We start from the raw sequence: 17,914 nt of genomic DNA on the forward strand, positions 1-17,914 counted from the left end.
TGGCTCAAGTAGTTGCAGATCTGATTTCAAGCCCAGCAATATTCAGCCTTCAACTCGACGAAACCACCGACGTTTCCAATCTAAGCCAGCTCGTTGTATTCATGCGCTATTTGAAGAATGACGAGATAAAAGATTTTTTTATTTTGTAAGCCTCTTGCAACAACAACTAAGGCAACCGACGTGAAGAAACTTGTGGATGACTTCTTGAGAAACAACGATCTTTCGTTGAATATGGTTTCTGCAGTTTGTTCGGACAGAGCTCCAGTCATGCTGGGACGAAACTCTGGTTTTGGTGACTGGTGAAAGCCGACGCACCACACATCATTGTAACGCACTGTGTTCTGCACAGGCATGCGTTGGCAGTAAAAACCTTACCTTCAAAACTGGCAGAAATATTACAAATTGTAGTGGAATGTGTGAACTTTGTGTGAAATAGTGCCTTGAAGCACCGCATCTTCAAAGAGCTGTGTAATGAAATGGGCTCTGAATTCGAGGTACTTCTGTACCTAACGTTTGGTGGTTATCCCGGGGAAAGGTGCTAAATCGTGTTTTTGCCATGCATGTGGAATTAGCCCTGTTTTTGCAAGAGCACCAACATTGTCATGCAGATTTCTTCGAAAAATCTAAGTTCATTCTCATTTTGGCGTACATGGCCGATATCTTCAATGCTCTCAATCATCTCAATCAACAGATGCAGGGCGGTGGAGTCAACATCATCAAAGCGGAAGAAAACCTGAAGGTTTTTCAAAAAAAGCTACCGTCATGGAAACGACGAACAGAGAATGATAACTTTGCAAACTTTCCCCTGCTGGACGACTATATAAATAAGATCGAAGATGTGTCTGAAATCGAAGACATTTCTGTTCCCGGGGAACTGAAGTAAGCAATTGCCATGCACTTAGATGAGCTCGCAAAGTCTCTCGACGGATACTTCCCCACCAGAGAGTCATATCCAGCATGGGTGAGACAGCCGTTCACGTTTAGTGTTGCGACAGCAGATGTCAATGATGAATACCTCGACGAAATCATTGAACTTCAGCAGAACCAGGTTCAACAGCAACTTTTCGGAACAACAACGCTCTCAACGTTTTGGTGTCACCAAATCGTAGCGTACCCTCTTATTGCTAAGAAAGCCCTTGAGATACTTATACCGTTTGTTTCAACGTATCTTTGCGAGCAATCCTTTTCGAGGATGGTAGACATAAAAACGAAAAAAAAGAACATACTTTGTTGCGAAAATGAACAGACTTTGTTGCGAAAATGATATGAGAGTGGCACTTGCCAAGGTGAAGCCGCACATTTCTGAACTTGTTTCTGAAAGGCAACAACAAAAGTCACAATGATTTGCAGTAAATATTAATTGAGTTATGTTTTTTTTGTGAAATTCATGTTTTGTTGGTTTTGTTCTTTGAACACAGTGATATTGTGTGCAACTGATGCATGGTTCATTTTGTGCACTAATAAAATATCTACTCATGTTTGAATTTGAAAAAATCATATTTTATTTTTCCAATTACGAAGGGTTCAGTGAATGCAAGTATGAAACTTCCAGGGTTCAATACCTCCAACAAGGTTAAGAACCACTGTTTTATATCTTACAATTTATATTATTATTAAGTGTTACGCTTTTTCTATAGTTTAGTTATAATGTTTCACAGTAGATGGCGATATATACCAAACACAAAGAAAGATTTCAAAGTTTCTCGTCGAGTTCCTTGTAGACCATCGTATCAAAACTATCTTCTCGTGAGCGCGCACAATGATTAAGTGGCAAACAGTTTATTGGTGCTTTAGCTGAATGCGTATTCCACACACATAGTAAATAAGAATGAAGTATTTCAAACAGAATACGGATTGTTATGAAAACGTCATGTCTGAGCAATCGTCAAAATTTTTGAGTGGTCTGCATGTGTAGAAAAGCTGTTATGTAAGAAATCATTAACCTCAGCGGCTGGTGTGTCCTTGACTCTACGTGTCAGTGTGACACGTGCGTCAGTCGATATGCTTTTTCGACCTTCAGATGTTTTTATAAATACCCATTGTCAGCTTCTCTGACTATTTAAAAATTCACTTTTTCTAATTTAGTGCTAATTATAGAAAATAAGCGTACGTTATAAAGTACATTGTGAAGGGTTTGATTTGACGTCTTTTTCTTTGTCATTAGTATAGAAAGGCTTAGAATGTAGTCCCAAGCATCGTTCGAAAATCAGACAAAGGGGGCGCAAAGGCTTATCAAATATATTTTAAGCTGCACTCTAAAAGCTAGATTTCGAACGCTTTGCAGAATATAGTACTCTACCAACACAATGTCCAGCACATACTTGTGGTTTATATGCTTGAAAGCTTTAAACATTTGCAAAGAAACATGGAAATATCCAAATTAAAGCAAAACTTATGAGTCAAACTTGAGTATTTGTACACTTAAAATTTGAGGTTCATTCCCCACGGTGGGTATATCACGAACAGCCAATCGTACAGCTTTATGATTAAGAAGAAACAAACAAACAGACTTAGTGATTGGTAGCGGAAGGTGACTACCAGTTCTGATGCTGAATGGTAAATGATATTAGAACGTTCCAGGTTTAAGAAATAAGAGATTACCTTTCGCTATTGTTCTTCTGTTTTTTCCGTAATATTTTTTCCATCTACGATTTGAAAATTAATAAAAAAACAACAAGCTATTCCTAACAATTCTGGACGTTTTTTCTGCAGTTTTGCAACTTTTATTTTTTATGCTATTTGACAGCATTTATGATTGATTTAATTACATTATAACTTATCCACCGTGCTTATATCTCTGACAGTTGGTACTGATGTAATATGAATATAGATAGATGTTTTGTATATGACGATTGTATCAGAAGTTAACAAAAATATTTTTGTGTCTCGTCTACCCAGTAACAATCAGTTGTCTTCTCTACGTCAGGCACAGTTTGTTTGTTGTGAAGCCCAAAGTTACACATCAGAATATCTGCTGAGTTACGAATGTTGAGAATAACTGCCATGTACAGCATCGTAATCTGTTTTTGGCACGAGACTGCCACACGTTTGAGTTTATTCTGATTGAAAAAGCAACAGACGCATCTTACTCTACACCAAAAGCTGTCCCACTAAGGCGAGCGTGCTGATTCGACCTTCCGTTGCCATTCGAAGCACTTAGACTATTTTTAGCCTTAGCAGAATCATGCATCCTGTTACATAAGGACCCGCGCTTGCGCTTGCTTTGTCTGTTGAACTGATATTGCTTATAGTTCTCAAGCCCTCTAAATGGTCAGTGTCATTCAGTTTAGATAATGATAAAAAATACAGCATTATTGTTCTACAGTAGTAACAGACATAGGAAGTACGTGCAGTTTTAGTATCCTAGCAACGATAACAGAAATCGGTAGAACGTGTGGTTGTAGTATCCTAGCAACAGTATGTGACATTGAAACGTTTTTTACTAACGTCGTTATCGTTTTCTCGACTTCATTCATCTTGGACGTGACGTGCAGTTTTAGTATCCTAGCAACAGTAAGCGATACCAGAACATACAGTTTCTTAGCAATTTAGCAAGAACAAGTGACATCGAAACGTCCAACAATGTTATTATTTCTTGGACTTCATTCATCATGTTATTAGAAGGTAGCAACATTTCTTAATCTTATCGTATTTATAATGTTCATCAATACATGCTCTCAGTGAGCTATATGACGTAGAGAGAAACATAGAAATTAACCTCAGCTGGTCATCAACTGAGATTTACTTCTTTTATTTTTTTCGTAGTTTGTATTTACCTTGACAACAATTCTTGGCCAAGTGTGTTGCCATTCTGATATGTATAGTTATTATACAATATGCAGTAATTGCTAGTTTCGAGCCATTATTTTAAAACGGAAATACGTGTGTTCTCGAGCCAACAAGTCTCATTGAGCATAAGTTAGAGTGTGCTTAAGTTTATTATCTTAAGTTCAGTCTGTGTTCTCTTTAAGAAGACTCAGTTCGTCAAGGAACTAAAACATGTATTTTACTGTCGTTATAAAAGCAGATCCCACCTGCTGTATTAATTCGGGAAAGAAATCAAGGTTACGAAGGAAACTGAAAGTTGTCGACATTTATTGAGCTTGTTCTGTACTTCGAACAAGTCACGTGCTTGGATAACACGTACGACAAATATATATATATATAACCCTTTGGGCCTTCTCAACACGCTCGTGAACTTTGGTACATTTAATTTGTCTGTTTGGTGGTCCTGAGTATTGCTGATAACATATAAGCTGAAGATTTTTATATTCAGTCCACAAGCTTTTATCTGTACGTAAGTACTAGAATAAGTTGTGAATGAAATGCTGCCTCTTACGATACAGCATCCTGCGCCCTGCACGTTCTTACCTGTTTGCCTATATACAATTACTTTAGATATGCATCAACGCAATAATATTGTAACAAACCGCAAGATAAATAAGTTCGTGGCTCGCGTTCCCTTTCGACGACAACAAAATCTTCGGGCCATAAATTAGTTATAAGAGTGACAGTCAAACCGTACTATCCGATAAAGCAGCTTAGAAGTAGGTGGTGGGTGCTACTAACTATTTGTTGTTAATTTAGTGTATGAACTATTGGTCCGGTATGGCCAAGTGGTTAAGGCGCTTAACTCATAATCTTAGAGTCGTGGGTTAGAATTCCCGACACACCAAACATGTTCGCCCTTTCAGCCATGGGAGCTTTACAACGTGACGGTCAATCCCATTATTCGTTGGTAAAAGAGTAGCCCAAGAGTTGGTGGTAGGCGATGATGACTATCTGCCTTCCCTCTAGTCTTGCACTGCTAAATTAGGGACGGCTAGCGCAGATAGCCCTCGTGTAGCTTTGCGCGAAATTCCACAAACAAACCGTGTATGAACTCAAAATTAGCCCAAGAGTTGGCGATGGGTGATGATGGCTAGCTGCCTTCCCTCTAGTCTTGCACTGTTAAATTAGGGATGGCTAACGCAGATTCAGTTCTCTAGGACAAACGTTTTCTTTACGCTTGAAGGTATTGGATTTAATATTTTAATTTTAACGACAACATGAACATTGTAAGCTAATAACTTCTTTAGTGGTTCGTAGGTTATAAATATCTAAACTATAAAATAAACACTTTTTTTCTGCGAGAATTGTTGTAACGACATTGGTTTATAGTTATCGCTTCATCAAGGTAATATACGTGATATGGTTTTGGTTTGTTTTGAATTTCGCGCAAAGCTACACAAGGGCTATCTGCGCTAGCTGTCCCTAATTTAACAGTGTAAGACTAGAGGGAAGGCAGCTAGTCATCGCCACCCACCACCAACTCTTGGGCTACTCTTTTACCAACGAATAGTGGGATTGACTGTCAAATTATAACCCCCCTAAGGCTGAAAGGGCGAACATGTTTGCTGTGACGAGGATTCGAACCCCCAACCGACGGATTACGAGTCGAGTGCCTTAACCACCTGGTCATGCTGGGCCCACGTGATATGGAGTTGCGTTTTAGAAACAATAGCCTTCACACAGGCAACTGAACTCTTGCATGCCACCCTGTGGGAATAAAAAAATGACGCGTTTGTTAAACGACAAAGAGCTCGTTTCTCGTCTGTATAGGACGAGTTTGCTTTAGTGATTAACACTGCCGGATTGCGAGTACGAGGATTCATGGTTCGCGTTCCCTTTCCGTAAAAACGAGCTTCGCTCTTTGAGATAGCAGGTGTGCCATAAGAGTAACCGTCAGTTTCCACTATTCAGTTAGACAAAAATAATCCACGTATTAACTGTAAGTTCTGTTGATTACATGCGTTCCCTCTAGTTTATAGATCAAACATTAATGATAGCTATAGCCATCCTTTTGTGCAAATTCGCGCGAAATTTTAAAACAAACAAATTCCGTCTGCATATACTGAGTAAACATATAACCCTAAAAAAATCATACGGTCAGTGTTACGTACGTCATTATATAATAATCGATGTATATAACAAAAAAAAATACACCCGTTGTGTATTGTTGTGTACATCACTGTGTAAGGATGTATAAGAGTGAATGTTACGTTAGTCGACGTGGATAACTCCATCATTCAGACACGTTTGCTATTCACGAGAAATGTCTGGCAGCCACAGCTGGAGTTTTTCCTTTGATCTAGCACAGATGGAAAATTTGAGTCACTCAAGCTGCGTGTTTATTTTTCTAAAAATATGTTGTATATGCGTTAATAAATGCATATACTTTATACTCACACGTGTGTATGTGTTATATATATGAACAAGAAACTGAAACGGCTATTTGTGCTGTTCGATACTAGAAAACACTGCCCGGTTGTACCCGAGTGGTTAGTGTGATCGCTCACTGAAGTCACGAGTACGCTTTCAGATTGACAGCGAAATCCTATTACTTGTCCATAAACGAGTAGCTCAAGATTTCTCGGCGTGTACTTTGTCAAGCTGACTTTGCTCTAGTCTATCAACTCAAAATTAGAGACGGCTATGCGCAGATAGCTCTGTCGTAGCTATACACGAAAATTTAAAGTACAAATAGAAACATGTGGAATTTGAACAATCCCCAGCACAAAACTTTGACAGTGGCTCAGCGATATGCTTGAGAGCTTATAGGTCTAAAATCCAGGTCTCAAGCCTTGATAAGGTCACACCCCAACTACCTACCCTCTTATGACAGATATTCATATGGGTGGTATCTGTAAGAAAATCTGACATGATATATCTTGATATCCTGCGAAATAAATACTTCCCAAAAATGTCCCCCGATGGCAAGACGGTAAGACTGCGGACTTATAAAGCTAAAATTCGTGATTCGATTCCCCGCGAGGGACACAGCAAATAGCCTCGAGTGGCTCTAGAACAAACAAAACAAATCTTCCATAAATGTAGAACAGTTTCTTTCTTACTTAACTACTGTGCTGTTAAAAAGGTGTTGCCAGTACTATAGGACAGAGTTTTGTTTACCCTTGGGACATTGAATTTAATGTGTTAATTTAAGCTCATTAGATAAGTTATTATATAATAGTATTTTTTATATTGTGCCTTTACATGGGAAAAAATCTTCTTTGAGGAAATCATGTTGAAGCAAGTGACATGCAACTAAGAAATTCGTGCATTGTAAAGAAGTTACCTACTTTTCTACGAAATTTCCATCGCTTAACTAACAGATATTATAACTAGATATTAAGCCACTCGATGGCGCTGTGGTGAAAGAGTATGTGAGCAAAGAAGGTAAATTAGTTTCTGAATTTATTACAGCATCTCTTAATAAAAGTAGTTCAAAACGACAAAAAATTAATTAGTTTTGTAATATCTGTTTGTGTGTGTGTCTATATTAATTAAATTATTAATACGAACTTCCGATTTAAAAGAAAGAAGAATGTATAATAACACGATAAACACGCTATGTCTGTTACATCCAGTGCCAACGAGACCTTTCGCTCAACGTGAGAGTTGTTGACACCGGCTGGGTTAAACCACTGCTTATATTATTAAAGCACTTGACAACGACTGTTATAGTGCACTGGATTAAGTTGATTAAATGTTTTTCATCCATTTCATTATGTCAAAATACACACACCAGAACTGCGAAATTATTAACACTATATTATATATTTTAACACAAAATATCATTATTTATTATTTTATTGAATTAACTTCCTCATTATGCAAAAGAACTGACTAAATAAGTAAGGTAGTCTTTATCTCAAGGTGGGTCAAGGAAACACGATGTCAATAGGAGAAAACAACATTACTAATTACTGTTAAGAACTTGTGTCTAAAAGTAAAGAGGAGTTTATATGTATTGCAATAATATGTCAACCACATTATTCCTGCTATATCTTGTGCCGACAAAGCCTTTCGATTATTGCCAGAGTTTTTCTTAGATATGACAGACACAGTATAAATTGAGACACCATTTATACTACCAAACTTTATTCAAATAACTAAATTATTAAAACATTATGGGTAATTCTCTTAAGATATAAATATTATTTAGTTAATTTAGACATATTTATCGAAGCTCCATCTATAGATATGTATGTCGTAAGTGTTAAGAGTATTATTTGATTTTACAACCTTTACATTAATTGTCATCTAAGTGTGTAAAAAATATCTCATTAAATTTTGAATTAAAAGCAAATAAAGAACATAAGATATTTCAATATTTTTTGAAATTACACAAACAATGAATCCAAGAGCTATCATCTGTTGCTCTCGCGCTTTATAATGTTTTTTTTTTTAGAATATGAAAACTTATCCTTTATAGCTAGCCTTAAAGTAGAGTCATACTTTTACTAATTATAATAAGTTATTGCTTTTTCTTCTGTTTAAGCAGAAAGTAAGAATCACTTTTGAGATTTTTTAAAAACAGATTCATAGTAGAACAGCTTACAAAACAATTAAAGTTTATTAAAAGATTCACAGACCCAGCGTAGTCTAGTGATACTAATCGAATAATCATAGGTTTGAGACGTGGTGTCTTTCATGAACATGGATTGTACTTTCAGCTGTAAGCACGATATAAAAGTAATAGTTAATCCAGTTATTCTGTTGAAAGGTCCAAACATAGCTCTTGCAATGGCACTTGCTGATGACTGTCTAACCTTTATCTGTTCAGTAGCGAAAATTTAGGGGTGTTACACTTTTGGTCTTCGATTTTGGTCATTTAGCCTACTTATGCATTAGGTTTGGTTCAAGTTGCAAAATAGAATTTAGTTTGTTTTTATTCTAAACAAACTTGTAGCTGTATATTAAAACAACAACATGTTATTCAAGAAAATCTGTGTTCGTGTACATAAACTTACTGTCAGTCATTGTGCTATATGTGTCAGCTATACCACTACGATGTATTTTCACTTGCACGTAAAAGATTTATGTTGAACTTCACAGGCATTTCTAAATGTCCATGGTGGCTTTAAGTTGTTTTACAGTAAATTATAACACAGTGGCTTGTGAGTAATTATACGTTTGTAACACCAGCCATGTTTGGAGGGAAAACATCATATAAATGGACTAAGTACTAATTTATATAGTTATGTTTTTAGACGTTACTAAGAGATAGTAAGTAATTTCTCTTGAAAAGTGCTATTAATTTCAGGATTGTTATTTATTCTTTTGATTTGAATGCTTTTTTTAAAATAATGTCGAAAAAAGTAAAAGATACCAGTAGTAGACTTATCTTTGATTTTGATTATGATAGAGATCAGTATGTGGAAGAGAAACGACTGTGTGAGAAACCTGTTAACAAAATACGGTAGTTGTATTTGTTCTTTAGTGAAGAAGATAAAGAAATAGAGAAACATCTACTTTTGCGAGGAAAAGCAAATGACGCAAATTAGCAAATGTAAAAATACGTCCATGATACGTAGTTTCAATGGTTTCCAACCTTTTTATGCTGCGTGCTTCCAGACAAACCTTTTTTTAGGTATATAAATAGCTGTAAACAAATTAAGAGTGGTTTATATTAATAAAAAAGTAATTCAATAATGAGTCAACAATACACGAATATTGAGTGTTCGTTAGTGGAATATACGTTAATAACACACCAAAACTGTCATTAAGCATTTTGTTAATGTTTTTCATAGGTTCTTGTGTACCGCCAGGAAAGTTTTCGCGCTTCTCTAGCCACACATGCGCATCACAAGTTTAGAACGAATAGTTTAAGTATTGTTATTCTAGGTCGCATAGTTTTTCCAGTTTTTCCCATCAAGAAGCTCTCGGTTTATACTGTGTAAGTTAAAACTACGTCTATTACAGTACATCAAAGCTACTTTAACTGGAAGTCGAAATGTAGAACTATATTTATTCTAATTGTCGAGTAAATAAAATCGAGTAATATTTTTTTCGGTGATTTTAGTTACATACTTCCAATTGCCGCTTTCGCTTATTAACATGGCACCAGAGTTCTTCAACCTTACGCTTTGTGATAGTTAACCCTAATCCAGTATACAGATGAGCAAATCAAACGGGAGCCATGTTAATCTGTTTCCAACATGTAGGTGTTTTTACACAAAAAGGTGTGGTTAGCTTCAAGGTTGAGCTACTGCTCTATCAATATACACGGGTTTTATTATACAAAATTTACTGAGAGCTTTAAGCTTCTACTGTTAACGTACGAGTACACATGTTGGTATTTATTGTACATAACAGAGTAGCCATCCGTAAACTTGTACTACTACCACTATATAAATGAATTGAATAAAACCCTATAACCCGAGCGCTTTTGAAAAGTGAACCTTTCTTATGCAGGGGCAAACTGAGAATACCAGTTTATTCATTTCTATCAAGACTTCTTGAACCTACGTGTTTTTCTAACAGCATGAATGTGCCACTATGCCAATAATACACGTGTTGTTATTCTAAATAAAGTTTAGTCGGCTTCAGATTTGTACTACCACTATGTTATTAATACACGTGTTGGTCTTGTAAATAACAAAATTATATCGTGTCTCTATCATCAATACATGTGTTGGTATTATAAGTAACAACATTTTATTATTAACAATATGTGATTTTCACCAAATTTGTCATCAGTTTTATGATTAATAGACAAAAATATTACAAGCTTTCCAGACTGAAGCGTAGAAACTAACGATGTAATTACAATTACAAAACAAAGAAAACTTTGTGACGTCAGAGTAACATTTTGTAACATTAAACATACTGATCTTTACTGTAGTAATTGTTTGTTTTTGAATTTCGCGCAAAGCTACACGAGAGCTACCTGCATTAGCCGTCCCTAATTTAGCAGTGTAAGACTAGAGGGAAGGCAGCTAGTTATCATCACCCACCACCAACGCTTGGTCTACTCTTTAACGAATAGTTATAACGCCCCCACGGCTGAAAGGACGAGCATATTTGATGTGACAGGGATTCGAATTCGCGACCCTCGGATTACCAGTCTAGTGCCTTAACTACCTGGCCATGTCGGGCTTTTAGTAATTGAGTCTCCACATATGTAACGTATATCTTACTGATATAGAGCGTTCAGATATTTTTATAAGCTCTGAAGCTAGGTCAAAGGTTCCTGTGTTATCGGGATCAAGAAAACGATAGAATTTACATAAAAATAAAACATATCAGTTATTTCTTTCAGGTCTCGCTTTACCGAGAGACCTTCATTAAAAAAACAACAACTTTTGAATGCTGTATTTGGATAAGCAGCTGTACAACGTGACTTTGATTTTAGTGGTTTAGGTTGGAAAAAATGGTTGTTTGCCAAAAAACATAAGTAGAAAATATCTTAAAAAAAAAAAAAACTATTTTCAAAATATAGCTCCTCCCTTTTTTATTAAACGTGTCGAATGTTGATTGGTTTTAATTAATCAATACATAACTTCAATATCCTGAAAGCCGTGAAATGAACACGTGAACAATATGTTTCATCTACAACACTGTCTGTGGCTCAGCAGTAGGCTACAGTTTTAGGTTCAGTCCCTATGGCGAAAACAGTGTTGATAATGTATTGTGTAGCTTCACGCTTAATAACGAACACACACGATTATCTTTACTATTTATGGCTATGTTTGTTCTTGTTCAAACAGGTTCGGTAATTGTAACCTCTGGCTGTTGTTGTGTGATGTTGATATTGCATTCCTACATATTTGTAGATAAACTTTGTCTTAAGGCATCTCCAACCGAGAAACTCATTAAGGGATAAACTGTTCAGTTACAGACTTCTGTTTGAGATTTCGATACTTTTCGAGGAGGAATTCAAACAAATAATAACGTTACAGAGCTTGAGGTTAAACTATGGTGGAATAAGAAAGAAAGAGGTCCACAGTGTTTGATACTCTGTGTATAAACATTGGTCTTGAAAGTAAGTTTCATGCGTATTGTTGCAGGGCTTATACTTCCCCTTGATTTGAGTGTTATTATCTTATTATTAGATACAAAGAATTGTGCAATGGTCCCTTCCTTCATCGAGTTTAAAGTCATCAAAGAGATCAGCTAACTAGGTTGTATGTTTGACGTTCAACAGTTAAATTTTATCCTTCTTAATCAGAATATTACTTTAACCTTCGCACTATATTGTGCTGTGTTAACTGAGACTTCGCTGATACTTTCAACCCTGACAGAGACGACAGTAGAACTTCGACGTTTAAATACTATATATATGAATTTATGTTATATAGTTAATGTAAGTAAAGTATACCCTGTCCATCATAATATACATCCAAACTGTTACACCACTTACATCTAATTAGACCATGAACGGCTGAACGAACACACAGACCTTTTTTAGTACCGGTGGAATGGTCACGTGATGCTGTGAATTCTTTCGTATGAGTTTGTTGCTGTCCAGCCGGGAGCAGAACGTGCCGCAGGCGCGCGCTCTTTCACTCCCTCTAGACCGTGGCTGACGGGACATTATATCTATTAGATAAATTGGTTACAAAGAGTGTTTTCCATTACAGTCTCAATGTAACCCTAACTGTATGATCTGTGCGAATATTGTTTTATTGAACAACATAAATATTAAATTATGTATCTGTAAGTACCGTTCACCATAGTGTTGCAAGAAATTGTGAAACTCAACCTGATTTTGAAAAGGTTACCCCAACAGAACAATTTTCGCTAGGAGGGAACACATGACGCATCAATAAAATAACCAGGCTGGACATGCTGAAGTGTTTCTAGCTTTCGAAGTTTCGTGAAACACTAGTTGAGCTGAATCTAAAGGATAGCTACTTAAGTTCCTTCTCTTTAGCGATTTTTCTACGTATGTGCTTTTGTATAGTGTGAACATCCATTAAATAAAAATGTTGGACGTCTTGTAATTATATGGTATACTTTAAAAGTGATAGTTGGACTGCCTCAGTAATTAGAAATAATTGTGTGCATTCTCGTAAGGAGCTTGTGATTTATTTCGTAGTACGTTTGGAAAAAGAAAATCACTTTTGTGGAAACGGACGTAAATAACATTTCTTTCTGAACGAACGGAACCATTTACTTAATCTGTTTCAAGGAGCACGTAAAGTGTTTGTAAGACGTTGAGGAAAGATATTTTTTCTGTGGAAACGGAAGTTAAAAATGCCTATTTTTCGTCACTGGAACTATAACTTGCGCTTCTGTTATTCAAACTCGTGACGTGTCATGTGAAAATCTTGATGAAATAAACTTCCTTTTTGAAGACGGAAATTAATGAAAAAATGTTGTTTAACACATTAATATAGTCTTAGAACACTGTCTTCAAAAACGGGGAACCTCTGCTGACCTAAGTAGACAGAACTGAATTTTTAACTCTGGATTGAAAAGCTGTAAAAATTAAAGATGCTATTGGCTAACAAGTAGCGGATCTCCATCAGCCCAGGTCAGGTTAGAACGGTTTAACGTCAATAACTAGATGTATTCCATATAAACTGTTTACAGGAGAGAGCTAGTACCTACATGTCTTTCATAGATAAATTAAGGTTTCATTTGCTTTATTAATAAATAATTTTAAAAGCCTAATTTGCGTTGATGAATCCAAGACTTTTCCTAACTTCTATAATATACCAATCTTTGTGTTGAAAATATTTTTGATACAATCTTATGTGGAACAAGAACATAAAATTGACAACGTGACTTTATTTTTTAAACAAACGTTCTTGAACAGTCTATTCTAAATTCTATCGTCTCTAGTACGTTAATAAAAAATCACAACGAATATTAAAAAATACACAATAACTAACAACAACGAATGGACGCCCTTTAAAAACTGGTGGAGAATTTTTGTTTGGTTGAATGAAAATTCCGCGGCAAGAAAAGTTTTTAAGTTGAAACTTGAGAAATTCGCCATGTCGTGGACTTGTTTCGGCGGAAGAAAGAAAATAAAGAACCCTCCACCGACAGTCCGAAGTGCGTCTCCGAACTGTAGGTGTTCTTGTCACAGGAAGGTATGTAGGAATTAAAGCATTCTAAATAGGCGGTTCCAGTTATATCTACCTGTGTAACTGTAGTTGTTCTTGTCACAGGAAGGTATGTAGGAACTAAAGCATTCTAAATAGGTTGTTCTAGTTATATCTACCTGTGTAACTGTAGTTGTTCTTGTCACAGGAAGGTATGTAGGAATTAAAGCATTCTAAATAGGTTGTTCTAGTTATATCTACCTGTGTAACTGTAGTTGTTCTTGTCACAGGAAGGTATGTAGGAATTAAAGCATTCTAAATAGGTTGTTCTAGTTATATCTACCTGTGTAACTGTAGGTGTTCTTGTCACAGGAAGTTATGTAGGAATTAAAGCATTCTAAATAGGTTGTTCTAGTTATATCTACCTGTGTAACTGTGGGTGTTCCTGTTACAGCTTTGAATTAGTTTACGGAAGAAATTCTTAAATAAATATTGGATCACTGAATAAATAGTGCTCATGTTAACATACTGTTGAGAACTCGAAACGATGGCAAACATCGGTTACGGAATTGTTACAAACAGCAGGTATACAAACTAATCCTGACTTATCTTAAAGTGAAGGCGGATTAACACAAGTTTGATAATATTAGTTTTAACTGAGTTATGGGAAGTAAAAACTACGTCAGATATAAGGTAGGTTACATATGGTAGGGGCTGATGAAATCACATGGAACATTTTTAGACTTGTTTCTGCGTATGTTTTTTTACACTGTGTTCAAATCGTTTTTATAGTCATATGTACGTCGTTACTTGCTTAACTTTAGCCATAATGAAATGAACTGCATTTATTAGAAACTAGAACTGTAGAGCACACTATATTCCAGAATGTTAGCTAATAAACATTTTGTTAATTGATTGGTAAGACACGGATGAGCAAGAATTTTTCACGTGATCATGATTAATCTCTTGAAACTAAAGCTTTGTTAACACAGACTGACGAAACTAAACATGCACTGTTGTAGAACCTAATATTTGTTGTGTGATTTTATAACACATTCTTAATATTTAGTTTTCCTTCCCTCCCCCATTAGTTGAGTCATCAAATTAGTTATCAAAAATGAATGTGTGGTTGATGGCTAAATGTTACAAGAAATCGAGTTATTCTGAGGATGACATCATGATGGATCAAATCACGTGTTCCTTTTACTTCTTGTACGTATAAGACTGACACGAAAAATGCTCGCGCACTTTCCCAAAAGCTGCTTGTTTCGACTGCGTGTTTTCTTTGTATTTGAAGAGCGAGGGAATATTTGTATTTAAATATAACAATCAGTTATTTGTGTTTCGAAGCACTGCAGCATTCGTGGTTTACTTTGACAGAGTAAAAGTAATGACAAAGAGATGTTGTCATTTGCTGTATTAATCTACACGAGCACAACCCGAGATTCGAACTGTACGAGATGGTCAAATGTGAAATATTGGAAACTACTGAAGAAATAGTTACCATAAATAAAGAAAACAAAAGTGCATGATACGAGCTATATTTTGTGCAATCTTTGTTTTTAGCTATGGAAATTGTAAATATTTTGTAACTGCTTCTATGAATAGTGAAATATCACATATGTAACGTAGCTGAAACCACGGCCAGTGAGAAAACTTCCTGTTCAGTGGAATTTATCACCGCACTAACATTTGCGAGATTCAATAACACAAAATATTAAGCAGGGTTAACTTCCTGTTGTAATACACAAACACATTTCTTAATACACGTGTGATGTTCACTTTCGGTACGAAAGCTGATTTTTAATGAGTTTTTTTTTTTTTGCTCAGATTTCTCAGTTATTGATTGTTTAAAAAGTGAATAGCAAATCCTGTTATTAGTAACTGAAAATATTTTATTGTATATACAGTTTATACACCTATACAGTTTTATCACTTCAAGACGTCATAACCAGGAAATCCGCGTCCTATAGTGTACCATCGTGAGTTGTTAAACACTTTTACTGCCACATGTTCACTTCGTAAGATTTTATGTCCACCATAGAACACGTGGTAAGTGGAGTGGGTGTCCCCAGCTGTGGTTTGAAGTGAATCACTTAAGTAGGCAGATGACAATGGTCTAAAAATATACACATACATTTGTGTGTTTCCTTCTATGTATATTGTATTTCGTATGTCATATATTCGTCAAATTTTATGGTTACAAATTCTAAAAAAGGGATTGTATATCGCTAAAAGAGCCTAGGGGTGGGCGAGAAGAGACATGACGTTACATAATAAAATTAATCACTCTAATAAACAAACATCATAATATTACAAACACTAATTCATGTGCACCGTATATTGATTGTATAGAAAGCTTTCGAATGATTAGAAGGAAACACGTAACAATGGATTGTTGTTCTTTACAGGTCATAGCATCATGTGAATCTTCTGTCAACTACGAACTGGTAAGTTTGTTTTTAATGTAACGAACATATCCGGATCAATTTGTTTGTTAACAAACTTGTATATTTATATTTGTGTGTGTGATTATAAGGTATTCTGTAACGAACAAGTTGTAACACTATATAATAGAATTACATCGAGTGGTGGAACTATCGTGCTGCATTGTACATACCTTGAAACAGGACACATCAAAACTGGTTAATACAATTAACTTCTGTGTTTCCAGGTGATAATATTCCTAAGTCCTGACAATATTCTGTCACTAATAAATGTTATACAACATAGAAACAGAACGTATGAAGCCTAGACGCCAGTTATTACAGTTAACATCCTGTGTTTCCGGTTAATAGTCCTTCAGATAGTATAAACATACAGTTTAGAAACAGTGTACAGGGTGGCCCGTAAGTCCCTACCCATTCATATGTTATTATAAACAACGTTATAATACTAATGATGAATTGAAGGCAGCTGTTACCGCGGCATTTGGAACAATAACCCCTGTTACGTTGAGGAAAATGTCTCACAGAACATGGTGTCGCATAATATTATGCAGCGAGAATGAGGGACAGCACACAGATACACTGGATACATAAGATATATGGATGGGTAGTAACTTACAGGCCACCCTGTACATTAAAAGCTAGACGCTAGGTATTACATTTAAATCCCAGATAGTTTGGGTATACAACCTAGAAACAGTACACATCAAAGGTACTTATTGCTCTCTACTTCCGGGTCGTGATGATTCAAGAAAACTTCAAACAACATCGAGCTACGTGGGGTTAAACATGATTTTTAACTTGTTTGCTATTATAAATAACCATGTGTTTCAGACGAAATCATTTTCATACGTCACGTAGTCATGGAAACTCCGGAAATCGGATTTGAAAACAAAAGTTTGTAGAACATATTTTAATAAAGCTTTCCGTCCAATAAAAGTTTATAAAATTACAAAAGATGTTATATATAAAAAAAATACATGTAGAAAATAATTCGATTTTCATTAATAACAAGTTCAGTGTACACAATCAAATAACTTGTAAAATACCAGGCGAAAACCAAACAAAACTTTTGTTGTGACTACAGATTTTGTACTTGAGCGGTTATTTTTAAATTCATCACATTAACTTTGACCTCGGCTGAGAATCAGATTGAGAAGGTCAACATCATTAAAATATAATTATAAAAATCAATCTGCCCGTGAGTTCGACTCAGTTTATTTTAATAGTAGTATAATTATAATGGACAGACTTATCTGAATTTTAACTTGAAGGGTATGACTCAGGTTCAAGACTTGTAAGTTACATGTTTACCTCTTTACTAATATTCAGAAGCTTCAATTCTATAATTTACGTAATTTTTCACTTTTATTATCAAAACTGTTGCAGAGACACTTTTATCGGTACGTAACATGAGTAATTAAATAGTACACAACTGTTTGAAATCTCACTGTTCTCTCAAAAAATCAAAATCTTTAAGTGCTTGAGTCAAGATGTGTAGTAAAAGGATAAACGATAATACCAACTTAGTCCTAAGAAGAAACATTGTTTGCTCCTCTCCATAAACAATTTTCTCAACCCAAACCAGCCGTTTTTACATATATATTTTTCTCGTCATCAGTGAAGGATGTTAGTTCGTTAACATCC

General features: G+C 35.5%; 1 protein-coding gene across 1 annotated transcript in view; it reads left to right on the plus strand.

Moving 5' to 3' along the window:
- The window catches only part of LOC143225765 (tensin-2-like), a 228,808-nt gene that overhangs the window by 168,426 nt on the left and 42,468 nt on the right, over positions 1 to 17,914 (plus strand). The window contains 1 exon segment of the mRNA XM_076455743.1: positions 16,232 to 16,270. Coding sequence (XP_076311858.1) covers positions 16,232 to 16,270 — 39 coding nt within the window.

Source organism: Tachypleus tridentatus, chromosome 9, assembly GCF_004210375.1.
Source record: "Tachypleus tridentatus isolate NWPU-2018 chromosome 9, ASM421037v1, whole genome shotgun sequence".
NCBI classification, from domain to species: Eukaryota; Metazoa; Arthropoda; class Merostomata; order Xiphosura; family Limulidae; genus Tachypleus; species Tachypleus tridentatus.